Source organism: Callospermophilus lateralis, chromosome 4, assembly GCF_048772815.1.
Source record: "Callospermophilus lateralis isolate mCalLat2 chromosome 4, mCalLat2.hap1, whole genome shotgun sequence".
Classification (NCBI taxonomy): domain Eukaryota; kingdom Metazoa; phylum Chordata; class Mammalia; order Rodentia; family Sciuridae; genus Callospermophilus; species Callospermophilus lateralis.
Window position 1 is genome coordinate 153529663 of NC_135308.1, and position 13464 is coordinate 153543126.

Below are 13464 nucleotides of genomic sequence, written 5' to 3' on the forward strand. Positions count from 1 at the left end.
CCAACACAAATGGATTAATTATTCATTTTTTGGTCGTGTGTTAAAAAGACAAGTCTTCAAAGCCATCTTTTTTTTTAAAAAAAAAATGTGGAACTGGGGCTCCCCACTTTTCAAACGTTGTTTCCCTGTCCTCAAGGGAGAAAATAAATTGTTGTTGTGGTGGTGGTGGTGGTGGTTGTAAGAAGAATACAATGGAAAAATACTCTGTGCTCAGGAAAGACGATGTCCTTACATCCTGCATGGGATTAGAACAGGTCGGGAAACTGTACTGAAACTGTGTTTACAGTAAGCACTGTGAGAAATAACAGGCTAAAAGTGTCTGTTACTGTTCAGTCTTTTGATGTTAAAAAGTAGCCTGGAGACCAAAGCACCCTGAGTCAAACAGACGCTGGAACATAATATGCGGGCCCTTATATTCTTTTCTAAAGAATGTATTTTTTCGTGTTCCTTTCAAAAAGTGTCCAACTGGGTTTTTAAAAGATTTGGTTTGGGAGAAGAAAATGAGCTTCCCCGGGGGTCCTCCTTGTTTTGACACATCTTCTAACCACAAGAGAGCAGTCTTCCCTTTGATGAGCGCTTCCCTCCACCTCCCCAGAAATGAAAGAGCAAGTGTAAGTTTGCAAACACTCTAAAAGCTCTTTCCATTAGACCTGGACGCCGGAAACCACGGGGCAGTCAAATCTTGATTTTCAAGGAGAAAGCCTCGGGTAAACTTTCGCTCCCCGCCAAGAGACCGGTAGGTTCCTGGGAAGAGTTCTCAAACCTTCAAGGTTCCTAGGCTGCTTGCAAAAAACCCCCTCATCTCTTGAACAGGAATTGAAAAGCGTTGGTGGCTCTGGATGATTACTGTTTGGTGTGCGCCCACATATCCAGGCTAGGGGAACGAGCAGAGGAGCCCCCCTTTCTTATCTTTTGAAATAAGATCAGAGGCGAAGACCGGGATTCAAGAGTGGATTGGCGCGGGGGAGGAGGGTCCTGTATCTGTCTACCACCTCCGGCCTGGATTTTTATAGCGATCGAGGAGTGCAGTGAGCTTCGGAAGCCATGCAAAGTTTCCTTGAAGCCTGTTCTGGAACCTAGTTTCCAGACCCCCAAAAAACTTTTCCAAAGACAGATCAGCAGTGCCAAGCTTTTTGGATGGACCACAATCTGGATGAGATCAGGTTTTAAGCCTCATCTTCGGTTGAGAGATTAATTTCTTGAGTGATCTATTTGCTTTTTGGCGAATTGATGGAGAAACGGAAGTCAGCCGGACTGCTGACCCTTCAGTATGCGCTGCGCACCGCGCCCCTGGGCGTGCCGGGGACCCTGCCTCTGCTCCCGCCGAGGGACCCCTTCAGGGTTTCAGTGCGTCTGGACGCCGCGTGCTGGGAGCGGGCGCACCGGGGCTGCGCGCGGGGACGGCCGCGCCCGCCCCCGCCGCTGCGCGGCGCCCTGGAGCCCGCCTTCCTCCGCCAGCGCAACGAGCGCGAGCGGCTGCGGGTGCGCTGCGTGAACGAGGGCTACGCGCGCCTCCGAGACCACCTGCCGCCCGAGCTGGCCGCCCGGCGCCTCAGCAAAGTGGAGACGCTGCGCGCCGCCGTCAGCTACATCAAGCACCTCCAGGAGCTGCTGGAGCGCCACGCGCGCGTACACGAGGGCCCGGCCGGCCCCCAGCGCAGGGCCGAATGCAACAGCGACGGCGAGTCCAAGGCCTCGTCGGCGCCCTCGCCCTGCAGCGAGCCGGAGGGTGCGGGCTAGCGCCTCGACCTCCCGGCCCGGCTCCGCGCCCCCTGCCGCCGCCGGGGCAGCCTGGACTCCTCTCCAAACGCGCTTCGCATTTTTAATCTGGTTTCTTCTCCGGGCCTAAATCTTAGGAAAAATAAGTGATTTGCTTCAGGGGAAAAGGGGGTCTGCCATTTGGGGGCTTTTTCCCCCGCGCCCTTTTTGCTTACGTGCCAGCAACTTAGTGGTGCTTTTAGGGAAATTCTTTTCCCTTACTTTTAAACGCAAATGCAAACTGTTCCAGGTTCTGAGCGCCTCGTTCTAAATAGAATTATTCGGACGACTCAGGGCGGTAGAAAGTGGAATTTCCCACAGTTCGTGATATGGGTTAAGTTATACATTAACCCAAGAACGTTACCCTCACCCTACCCCACCCACCCACCCCCCGCGCGCGACCGTCCTTTAGGTGAGCGGACCATTCTCCTTGCACTCCTTACTTTGGAAGTTGCTTCAGAAATCTAATTGACACGGCGCTTTGCGGGAAGGCGACTCTGAGCCGAAGTCCCCAGGGCACGCTGCAGGACTTCAGCACACACCAATGAATCTGTAAATGATGGTCCAGCCTGGACATTCTGTTTGGTGCACACTGTTTTTAATCAATAAGTGGCTGCTTGAGAACTTCGTAGCCTTTAACCAATAGTACGTCTTGGCGTTAATTGGAAGAGAACCCAGATTTGTATGACTTCTTTTCCCACTCCGTTACTTTTGTCCGCTGTTTTTCCTTTTCTTTGTGTTCACCTTTGTAGTTCTCGCTCCATCTAAGAATCTGATTAAAGTGACACTGCGACTTTAAAATAAAATGAAAATATAGGTAGTGCTTTTTTGGAGGGGGGTGGGGACCGGGGATTGAACTCGGGGCAATCAGCCACTGAGCCACTTCCCCAGCCCTATTTTGTATTTTATTTAGAGACAGGGTCCCACCCAGTTGCTTAGTGCCTCGCTTTTGCTGAGGCTGGCTTTGAACTCCCTATCCTCCTGTCTCAGTCTGGGGAGCTGCTGGGATTACAGGCTTGTGCCTCTGCACCAGGCATACTTTACTGTTTTTTGATAGTAGAACTGAATTTGGGGAAGGAATGTGGGACAGGGGTTGGATTGAGCTTGACACATCATCAAACTGTTTTATCCTTGAGGGCTTTCAGGCATATTGAAATTACCCAGTGATTTTGGTTGTTACCAATTACTTTAAAAATATTTGATCTAGGGGCTTGGGGATGTAGAGTTCTTGCCCAGCATGGCCTAGGGTTCAGCTGTTACTACCCCTTAGGTTCAGTTGTTACTACCAAAAACCAAAAATTAATCCTGGGTATTTTTCTGAGAAGCAAGAATTCAGCAGTTAAATTAGATGAATTTTAACATACGAAGATAAAGTCAGTCTCTCTCTCTCTCTCTCTCTCTCTGTAGCAGGGATTGAATCCAGGGGCATATTACCACTGAGCCACATCCCCAACCCTTTTTATTTTGAGACAGGGTCTTGCTAAGTTGCTTAGGGCCTTGCTAAGTTGGCCTCGAACTTGTGATCCTCCTGCCTCAGCTTCCCTTGAATTTGTGATCTTCCTGCCTCAGCCTCCCTTGAATTTGTGATCCTCCTGCCTCAGCCTCCTGAGTCACTGGGATTACAGGCATGCATTTATAAAGGTGCAGTTTATAAAGTTCTCTTTAGTGTCTTCCAATGTGCTGAGTTTCTCTTTCCTTGGAGGCAGCTTTGGTAAGGGGTATTTAGTAGGAGAAGGAATGAGCACTTCCCAGGTATTATTTCACTTCATCTCCACATGGGTTTCATGAGGCAGGTTTTATAGATGTTAGGGAAGCTGTTTTTCACTGACGAGCTTTTACATGCCAGGACTTTAGTTGTGTGTTTTTCATATTTTGTCCCATACTCAAAAATCTATAGGACAGGGAATGCTCCTATTTTTGCTTTAAAAAAGTGAAACTCAAAGGGAGTGATAGACCTTGACTAGTTGCTAGGATGGAACTGAGACCCAATCCTGAGTCTGTCTGATCCCCAAACCCAGGATTTCTTCTGCACTGTGCTCTCTTGCCATGATTTGCTAGCTGGGTGGCCCAGCGAACCTCCCACTCTGCTACTCTTTCCTCATCTCTTCTCTTTGCAGGAGGGGGAGGGGGAGAGCCTTGATAATCTGTAAGGTGCTCATCAGCCATTAGCTTTTGTCATATTTGGAGAAAGTCCTGTACTATTTCTCAGTTGCACAGAGAATAAAGTTGCATGAAGAATAATTTCTGGGTGGGGCCAGTGTGATCTCTTCAGTGTTTAAAAGGAGAAAGTGACCAGGTTATTAGGATTTCACCTTCTTTGTGAAGGTTCTAGAGAAATGAATGATTTGCCCCTGGAATTCTGACTCCGTGTTAACATATATAATTGCTGATATAATAACAGCTTGTTGCGGACCACAGAGAAATGCTGTGTAATGAATGATTCATAACTAAACTTTTTCTTAAGGACGGGGCCTTCTGGGTGGATTTAGCAAGATGCAATAGCTAACTTCTCTCACAGATTACTCAACACACACACACACACACACACACACACACACACACACACTCACACAAATCCCTCCTCTATTTTGGTCTCTGGGCTGGTTGTTATTCCAAAGGGGGACTTCCATGGAGCCAGCCTAAGGGAGGTGAATTTGCTAATTAGGAAAAAATTAGGAAAACACCCAGGTTACCTGCCTGGCTGAGTCAGAGGACAGTCAGCCAAATCACCGGGAGACTTAAGGTGGTTTTGTTTGAAATCCTATTGAGAATAAGGCAATGATTTTGGGAAAACCAGCTGGGGGGGGGGGGGTCCCATCTTAACCATAGAATCTATTTAGAGGCAAAAAAAAAATCAGGCAGTTTTTCTGGAACCTTCCTGGTAGCTCACTGGAGGAATGCCATTGTAGAAATGAAAGCTTTTAAAACATAAGCCTCAGCAACTCTGTGAGGCCCTAAGCAACTTAGCAAGACCCTGTTTCGAAATACAAAATAAAAATCAGGGGGCTGGGGTTGTAGCTCAGCGGTAGAGCACTTGCCTTGCACATGCAAGGCACTGGGTTCGCTCCTCAGCATCACATAAAAATAAATAAAATAAAGGTATGGTGTCCAACTACAATTAAAAAATAAATATTTTTTTAAAAAAATCGGTAGGGATGTGGCTCAGTGGTTAGTTAAGTGCCCCTGGGCTCCATTGATGGTACCAAAAAAAAAAAAAAAGTTTGAACTTCACTCTTCCTGTGCCAATCACTACATTAAACCAGAGAACAACTATGCTTTCCAAAAGAGCAAGATAATAAGTCCCCAACACATTCTGGGGAAGCCGAGGAGCAGAGGGGCGTGTTGTAGAAATGACACTCCGCTCCTGAGCAAAGAGAAGAAGGAAGGGCTGAGGCAAGGTGTGCCCTGGCCCTGGGGCTGGGTCTCCCTGACTTAGTGACTTGGGCAAGTCCCTGACTTCTGTGGTCTCAGCTCCCTGGCTAGGACACCTGAAGATTGGACTGCACTATCTTTTAGCCTAATCTAGCTCCAAAACACCAGCATCCGGTGTGTGCAAAGTCCTCTACTAAGGCACACTGCTTCCTGCCCAGGGCACAATGGCTTTCAGTTTCTGTAGTTCTCTTTTCCCCACTAGAATGTGACAACCTGGAGCTGAAGCCTACTCCTTTTATTATTTATTTATTTATTTAGTAGTCCTGGTTGCTGTTATCATTCCTAATTTTTAAAAAAAGCTTTATAATTTTTTGTGGGATTGGAACTTGAAGAATTTTGCGTACTGGTGGGAAAGCAGGGCCATTTCCCCTTAAATTGAAGAAAACAGGTACGAGAAGTATAAGTGCTGTCTTAACTGAAAAGTGCTATTGATAGTTGACAGGAGTGGTGGTGTTTCAGAGCTGGGTCCTTCCTGGCAATTGAGATGATGCAAAGACCCTTCCTTCAAACCCGGATTCTTGTGACCAAATCAGAAAGATTTCAGACAGAGCACTCAGAGGAACGGGAATGGGTGTATTGAAAGGATGGGAAAAGGGAAGGGACACTCACTAGGGAGAAAGTGGGGCTTCTCAGAGAGGAGAGAGTGGACAGTGTGCCTCTCCTGCACTCCAGTTTTGTTAGGGATCCCAGAGAAGTTTCCAGAGAGTTCCACCCAGGTCCATACCCCCCCCCCCTCTCTCTCTTGTAGTTGTAGATGGACACCATGCCTTTATTATTTGTTTCTTTTTGTGCGGTGCTATGGATCGAACTCAGTGCCTCACGTGTGCGAGGCAAGTGCCCTGCCACTGAGTTATGTTCCCAGCCCCCAGGTCCATCTCTTGACTTTTGACTGGCAGCAGGGTGACATCAGACTTTCAAGACCTCAAGGCCAGACAACTCAAGGTCACCTTGCTATATTGACTTCTAATTGGCTTATTAACCATACATTCTTATAGATTCTATAAGAATTAGGATGAACTATCCTTATCTCCCAGACTTTCAGGATCTGGTCTGTGAAAAGGATATCAAAAGTCTCCCCCTTCAGGGTAACTTGAGCTCCTCTGAGTGACATGACTTGGGGCCTGCATTTCTCCTGCAGTGAACAGGTAGTTTGCTGAGGAATATGACATATCCTCTCCCCTGAGGCCAGGCAGGGCTACAGGTAAATTGCTTCTTGGGAAAGAAAGCATGTGGGGCTCAGCACCGTGGGCCCGTTTTATAGAATTCTCTTGTTCCCACCATTTGCACCTGTCTGTTCCCTAAAAGTGGGAACATGAGGTTAAGAGGATAATTCTATAAATGGGACCTGCTGTACTGACCCCACATGCTTTCTTTTAAAAAGCAATTTACTGCTGGGCAGGGTGTCACACGCCTGTGATGGCAGTGGCTCAGGAGGCTGAGGCAGAAGGATTGAGAGTTCAAAGCCAGGCTCAGCAAAAAGTGGGGCACTAAGCACCCCAGTGAGACCTGTCTCTAAATAAAATACAAAACAGTGCTGGGGACGTGGCTCAGTGGCTGAGTGCCTGAGTTCAATCCCCAGTATCCCCTATCCCTACCAAAAGCAATCAAGTCACACCCCTGTCTGAATTGAATCAGTATGCTATGCTACATTCCTCAGCAAACAACCTGATTTCTGCAGAAGAAATGCAGGCCCAAAATAAGACTCCTCCCTGCTGGTAAGAACAGTTTTTCCCAAAGCAGGAACTCTTGTGACCTTTAAGTTCCAGGACTTGTATGTGCAAAGCATCTGAAATCTCTTCAATGTGGTTACAAGGACCAGTGGCTGAGGACTGCGGCCCCTGCCTCTCTGCACGGCAGGCCCTTGCTCTGGAACACAATGAGGATACAGGATACCGAGAAAAGACTGGTTTGTTCCAGCTTCAAGTGAGCAGAGAACAAGGTGAAAGACCTCCGGGGAAGAAGCACTGGGCAGCTGAAAATGGAATGGGAATGGCAGGCAGAGGGCACAAGGGACCCGGGAGGTTGGAAAGGCAGGAGTATGTCTGCAGAACAGGCTGAGTAACAGGAGGCTAGAAACCATGAAATGATGCCTAAGGTTCTTGAAGACATCCAGAGCCTGGCAAAACAGCTTGGATTTTTCCCCCTGTACCAGGGATTGAACCCAGGAGTGCTCTACCACTGAGCTATATCCCCAGCCCTTTTTGTTTTTCATTTTGAGACAGGGTCTTGCTAAGTTGCTGACCCTGGCCTCAAACTTTCAATCCTCCTGCCTCAGACTCCTGAGTATGGACTTTTATTTTTTAACCAAAGGAGAAATGTGTGTGTGTGTGTGTAAGAACAAACTGCTCTCTGGTTGAGGATCACCCAACTCTGGTGGCTGGAAGCAAAGGCCGATAAGATATTTCAGTATTTAGAGAGAGGAAGTGACGTGGGGGCCTAAATTAGGCAATGGTTGTGGAAATGGAAAGGGAGGGAGGGATTGGTAGAGCTGATAGGTCTTGGCAACTCAGAGGATGGGCTGGGGGATGAGGAGAGGAGAGAAGTCAAGACAGTTCTAGGGAATTCCCACCAATTGAAATAAGAAAGATAAGCATGCTTAAAAGGTAATTGTCTTGTTTTAAAGATGCCTGATTTATAATGCTGATAGGTTATCTACTCCTGCCCACAGGTAATCAGAAAAACTACTGTCATGGTAAGAGGGAGGCCAAGGATAGCTGTAGACTCGAGGGGCATGAACGTAGAGGTAGTATTCGCGGTAACTAAGATTTCCAAGGGAAAATATTGTCAAGAAAAAGAGAACAAAGTTGGAGCAGGCTTACACTGAGGCAGGGACAGAAGAAAGCTTTCTGAAGAGGACCAAGAAGTGGGAGTCGGAGAAGTTGGAAGGAGAACCAGGCCAGAATGAGATCACGGCAATTAAACAAGGGCATAAATTTGTATGAAGGAGCGAGCGGTTGCCAGCAGTATGTGAATCAGAGGTATCAGGTGGTTTACATGTGAGGGAAACCCACTGGGTGGAGCCATTTAAAGATCACTAGAGACCGTGGCAAAAAGGTGCAGTGGACTGAAGAGTAAATGGCAAATGAGAAGCAGAGATGAACTTGAAGACTGTGCTTTCACGAAGTTTCACGGCGAATAGAATTGGGATGACATAATAGGACCCAGGGCAGGAAAAGACGGTACATCAAAGATGGTTCTGAGCCCGAAGCCTCCAGGGTCAAACAGTTCTGCTCATTTCAGAGACCCATGATGACACTCCTCAAGGACTGAGCTCCAGTGATGGCCCCAGAAACGGGAGAGGTTAAAGAACTGGGAGGGCAGAGCTCCTGCCTACTAAGGCAGTGAAGTCCTTAAAGATGGAGTTGGCTCTGCTATTTATAGGCAACGGCAATGAAAACAAGAGGAGGGCTGAATAAAAAGTATGACCACATGGGTTTAGTAGGGGTACTGACAGGTTTCCGAACATTGAGCGAAGAGTTTTTAAGGACTTGAAAAATCTGCACAAATCTTCTCTGTGATGAAATGAAACTTTTAAAATTCTTACGAAACTGATTTAAACTTATAGGTTAAAGTTTTATGGCTGAACTCTGGAAAGTTCTGTAGTATTTAGTGTGTGAATTAATGATACGTGCAACACATATTCCTCAAGAGTGAAGCAGCAAAGAAGAGGTGCTCAAAAATTTATTCATTTCCTTTTGTCTCTGGCTCCCGGGGTAAAAACCAAAATACCCTTATTGTCATGGTTTGGGTATGAGGGGTCCCCCCAAAATCTCCTGTGCTAACGCAGGACTATTCAGAGGTGAATGATGGGATTATGAGAGCCATGACCATCCTAGTTTGAATAGGCTGGGGACTAACTGTAGGCAGGTGGGGAGTGGCTGAGGAGGTGGGTCACTGGGGGTGTGCATGGAAGGGTTGTTCTTCTTGTGGCCCCTTCCCCTCTCTCTCTTCCTGTCTCTACTTCCTGCCTCTGCCAGGAGCTGAGCAGTTTCTTCCTCAGGGCCCATGCCCCATGATGTGCCACCTCACCTGGGACCCAGAGCAATGGAGTCAGCTGTCTAGGGACTGAGACCTCTAAAACCGTGAGTGCCAAATAAGCTTTTCCTCCTCTAAGTTGACAGGTGTTTTGGCCAAAGGAATGAAAAAAATGGCTAAAACATTTATCATTTTGGGAAAAGAAAAGTTAAAAAGCAGCCAGTCCAAAGTAAGAGCAGTAGAGGGAAGGGGAGGAAGAATAAAAACTCAGGAAAAAACAATGTTTGAAGGAGAGTAGAACTGAGATGCCCTCGGTCATCGAGATCTGGTGAGGTGGCATCTGCGCCTTTCACAAAGCAGTTTTGGCCCAGGGGTGAAATCAGTCATGGACACTTGAACTTAACTCCTGCCCACCCGACTCCAGGTGCTGTACACCGGCAGTGCACTGAATGTCCTTCCTCAATCTCAAACAGAAATCCTAATCTCAAAGGTGATGGCATTAGGGGGTGGGGCCCTCATAGCTGGGATCCGTGTCCTTATGAAAGAGATTATAGAGCATTTTCTCACCGGCTGTCCCATGAGGTGCAAAGAGAAGATGGCAGTCTGAAAGAAAACCCTCACCAAAGCCCAACTCTGCTGGAACCCTGACCTCAGACTCCTGGTCTCCAGAACTAAGAAAAATAAATAATGGTTCTTAAAGCCACCGGGTCTCAGTTACTTTGTTATAGCAGCCCAGACTGACTGTGACAAATGTTTAAATTGAATTTGAGAGCCAAGTCCCTTCAGTCCAAGGACGGGATGTGTAGGACATCCCAGTATGACCAAGTTAACAAAGGTGTCAGACAGATGATGCACGTCAAGGCTTTCTGGAATGCTTCTCTTAGGCAAAGGATTTCTTCAAAGCTCCTACAGTTAGGATTGTCATCTCCAAAAATGGATATCGGACCGGTTTGTCACCCTGGGAATGAGATTTGGGTTAGAAACGTGGCCCAGCAGAAACCCCTGGCAGGGTGGTGCTGTCAAGGCAGGCTGTCCCGCTAGGTGACCCTCTCACCCTCACCAGCACCCACCCCGTCATCTCCACGGCAGGCAGACAGGCTGTCGGGAGGGGCCAGAGGGCCTGAAACAGCTTTAGATTTTCTTTATTGAAATTGTAAAACTGGTTTCCTCTTTGATCCTCATCTCTGAGGTGTGCGTGTGTCTCACTCGCAGACGCTCTGGGTGGCGAGATTGGTTTTCAAACCTCACGCAGCTATTTAGCTGGGTCCTCTGGTGAAGATCTGTCAGCGTCAACCTCAGAAGCTGCAGGAGGATATTCATCCAGATGACAAAAGTCTCCAAACTGGTTTTTACGCACAGAGCAGGCCTGGAGGGGACCACTCCTGAAGACGTTTCTCATTTGCTCGACAGAAGAAAATGATCTGAGGAATTCTACCTCTGCGTCATAGGACTAGGAAGGGCTTTCAGGAGGGACCCGACCCGCCTCCCAGGGTTTTAAAGAAATGAAGTTTAAATTGTGCTGGGCATGACTGTTCTCTCTTAAAAGACCTTTAAAGACTGAGAGTCTTTACAGCTAACTTTTCCTGAGGAGGCAAGGTAGGCAGGCTAGCTCTGGGGCGCATTGTGCTCATCGGATCTGCACAACAATACCACAAGGTCTGAGTGTATCATATACTGTTTCCATTTTAAAGTTGAGAAAACAGGCTGAGAGAGGTAAAGTGACTTACATCAGTAAGTGACAGAAAGCCAGGTCCCCTGGCAGAACCCAAGCCCTGAGTCTCTCTCCTCTGTCACTCAATTGGTCCTCATCCATCTGACCCTGCCTCCATCCACCCTTCCATCAGGAAGTGGTTACTGATTGCCCACATGAAGCTTAAATCTAGTAAGAGGAAGAGAGTCGATTAAAAAAAAAAAAAAACACCAATACATCTGTTTCACATGGTGATAATGGGTAGGAAGAAAAATAAAGCAATAATCGTTATAATCCGATTACTTTTTTCCTTGTTTTTAAACCAACATCTTTTCTCCTGTCCTCTGCTAAGGCTCAGCCCTGTGCAGATGCAAATGGTGAGGAAACTTGGAGTCGTAATGCTCTATTTAAGATAGTGGTTCCCCTCTAAGCTGTTCTTGTCTGAGACCTATAGCTGCCATATTCAAATTGCATTAAATATGTTAAGAAAAAAAAATGGATAAGCAGAATAAAGTGCTCTCGTGGTCCTGGCTGATTAGTGGATCGTCATCAAGCCCAGTTGGTATTCATAGCACCAAGGTAGATTCAGGACATTTCCAATTTGACACCTGAAAGGAGAACACAATATTCTCTTCAGAAAGCCCATGACTTTAGGAAACCCCAAGACACCGTAGAAAGGACCGAGGTTCCAGTCTTGACTTTAACACATACGGGCTGTTTGCTTTAACAAGTGATGTGACCTCTCTCAAACTATTTCCTCGTTTTTCAGATGAGATCAGCTGCATCCAGAGTGACGGCTATCGACTATTTTCCTCCGTTTTTTGAATTAAGTGTTGCAACATTTATTCCATCTCCCAGGGCTGTGGTAAAGGTGGACTGAGGTTACATCAATAAAAGATCTCTGCCAACTATGAAGTGCTGCCATCACTGTTAATCCGTGTGCAAATAGATTTTCCAATGGAAAGAAGGGGCCAGGTTTACAGAGAACTACAACTACTCTGTCTGGTCTAAGAAAAGATTCTATTCAACATGAAGTCAGTTGATGTTAAGATCCGAATTCTAATGATGAAAATAGTAACATACTAGGTAATCTACTGTTGCATAACAAACCACCAAGCTGGGCAAGGTGGCCCATGTAATCCCAGCTACTTGGAAGGCTGAGGCAAGAGAATTTCAAGTTTGAGACCAGCCTGGGCAACTTAGTGAGACTCTGACTCAAAATTTTAAAAAATATAATAAAAAGGGCTGGGATGTAACTCAGTGGTAGAATACTGCTGGGTTCAAACCCCGGTACCACCAAATAAACAAACAAATGAAAAAAGAACAAAGAAACAAACAAAAAGTGATCTTACAGCAATGATTCATTATTTCTACCAATTCTGTGTGTTGAGCAGAGACTCCTATGACCTGAGGTTCCTATCTGTGGTTACAGAAAACGCAGCTGGAGTGGCCGGTGGTCACCTGTCAGATGGCCCCACTTGGGTGTCTGATGGTTGGGCTTCTCACTCTGTGTGGTGGTTTGACTTCAAGGAGAGCGCGGCTTCTTTCCAAGATCTCAGAGCAGCAAGAGGGCAAGAAGGAAGGCTGCAAGACCTTGGGAAGCCAAGGCTCAGGAAGCACATAATCTCTGAATTCTTTTGGTCAAAGCAAGTCTAAGGCAGCCTAGACTTGAAGGGAAAGAAAATAAACTCCAGCTTTTTTTTTTTTTTTTTTTTTGGTACTGGGAATTGAACAACCCAGGGCACTTAACCACGGAGCCACACCCCCAGCCCTTTTAAAAAGTATTTTATTTTGAGGCAGGCTCTCACTAAGTTGCTTAGGGCCTTGCTAAGCTGAGGCTGGCCTCAGACTTGCAATCCTCCTGCCTCAGCCTCTGGAGTTGCTGAGATGACAGGTGTGCCCCACCACACCTGGCTAAACTCCAGCTCTTAATGGGAAAGTTTGCAAACTCACATTACAAAGAGGGGACAGGACAGGAGAAATTGTGGCCACACCAGCAAGTGACCTATTCAAATGCTTTGAATATGAAGTGTTTTCTTTGTGCCTTTGTCTCTTTCTTTTTACTTCATGGTACTGGGGATTGAACCCAGATCCTCACATGAGTACTGTACCACTGAGCGACATCCTCAGTCCTGTTTGTATCTTATTTTGAGACAGGGTCTTCTAAACTGCCCAGGCTAGTCTAAGACTTGGGATCTTCTTGTCTCAGCCTCCCTGGGATTGAAGGGAGTAGCTGAGATCACAGGCCCATGTCACCGTGCCTGGCTCATTCCTTGATTTTTAAATAATTAATATTTAAATAATCTCAAACTTACATTAAAGTTTCCAGAGCAATACAGAAAGCTCCCGTATCTCCCTTCATCCACATTCCACAAATGGTTCATATTTATCGTGGGATGCTCCTTTGCCCACCCACTGTAAATAAGTACTTATTATGAGTTGTTTTCTGAGTTAGTAGGCAGGACACACCGTCACCCTTGATCACTCCAGTATGCCCGTCTTGCAAACAAGGATGCTGCCAGTCAAGCAAATCAAGAAGCCAACCTTGGTAGACATGGCAGATCTGTTCACAGGTTCCGTTCACAGGTTCTGTCCCACAGGTGTCAGTT

General features: G+C 46.7%; 1 protein-coding gene across 1 annotated transcript; it reads left to right on the plus strand.

Annotated features, from left to right (window-relative positions):
• Positions 1-1230: 1230 nt before the first annotated feature.
• Ascl4 (achaete-scute family bHLH transcription factor 4) lies at positions 1231-1740 on the plus strand. The gene has a single exon (XM_076853260.1). It carries the CDS (start codon positions 1231-1233, stop codon positions 1738-1740), a length of 510 nt encoding a protein of 169 aa, XP_076709375.1.
• Positions 1741-13464: the final 11724 nt, after the last annotated feature.

Bases quoted from the DNA above. Each gene is read 5' to 3' on its own strand.
- Ascl4 (XM_076853260.1), top strand. From the start codon at position 1,231: ATGGAGAAACGGAAGTCAGCCGGACTGCTGACCCTTCAGTATGCGCTG.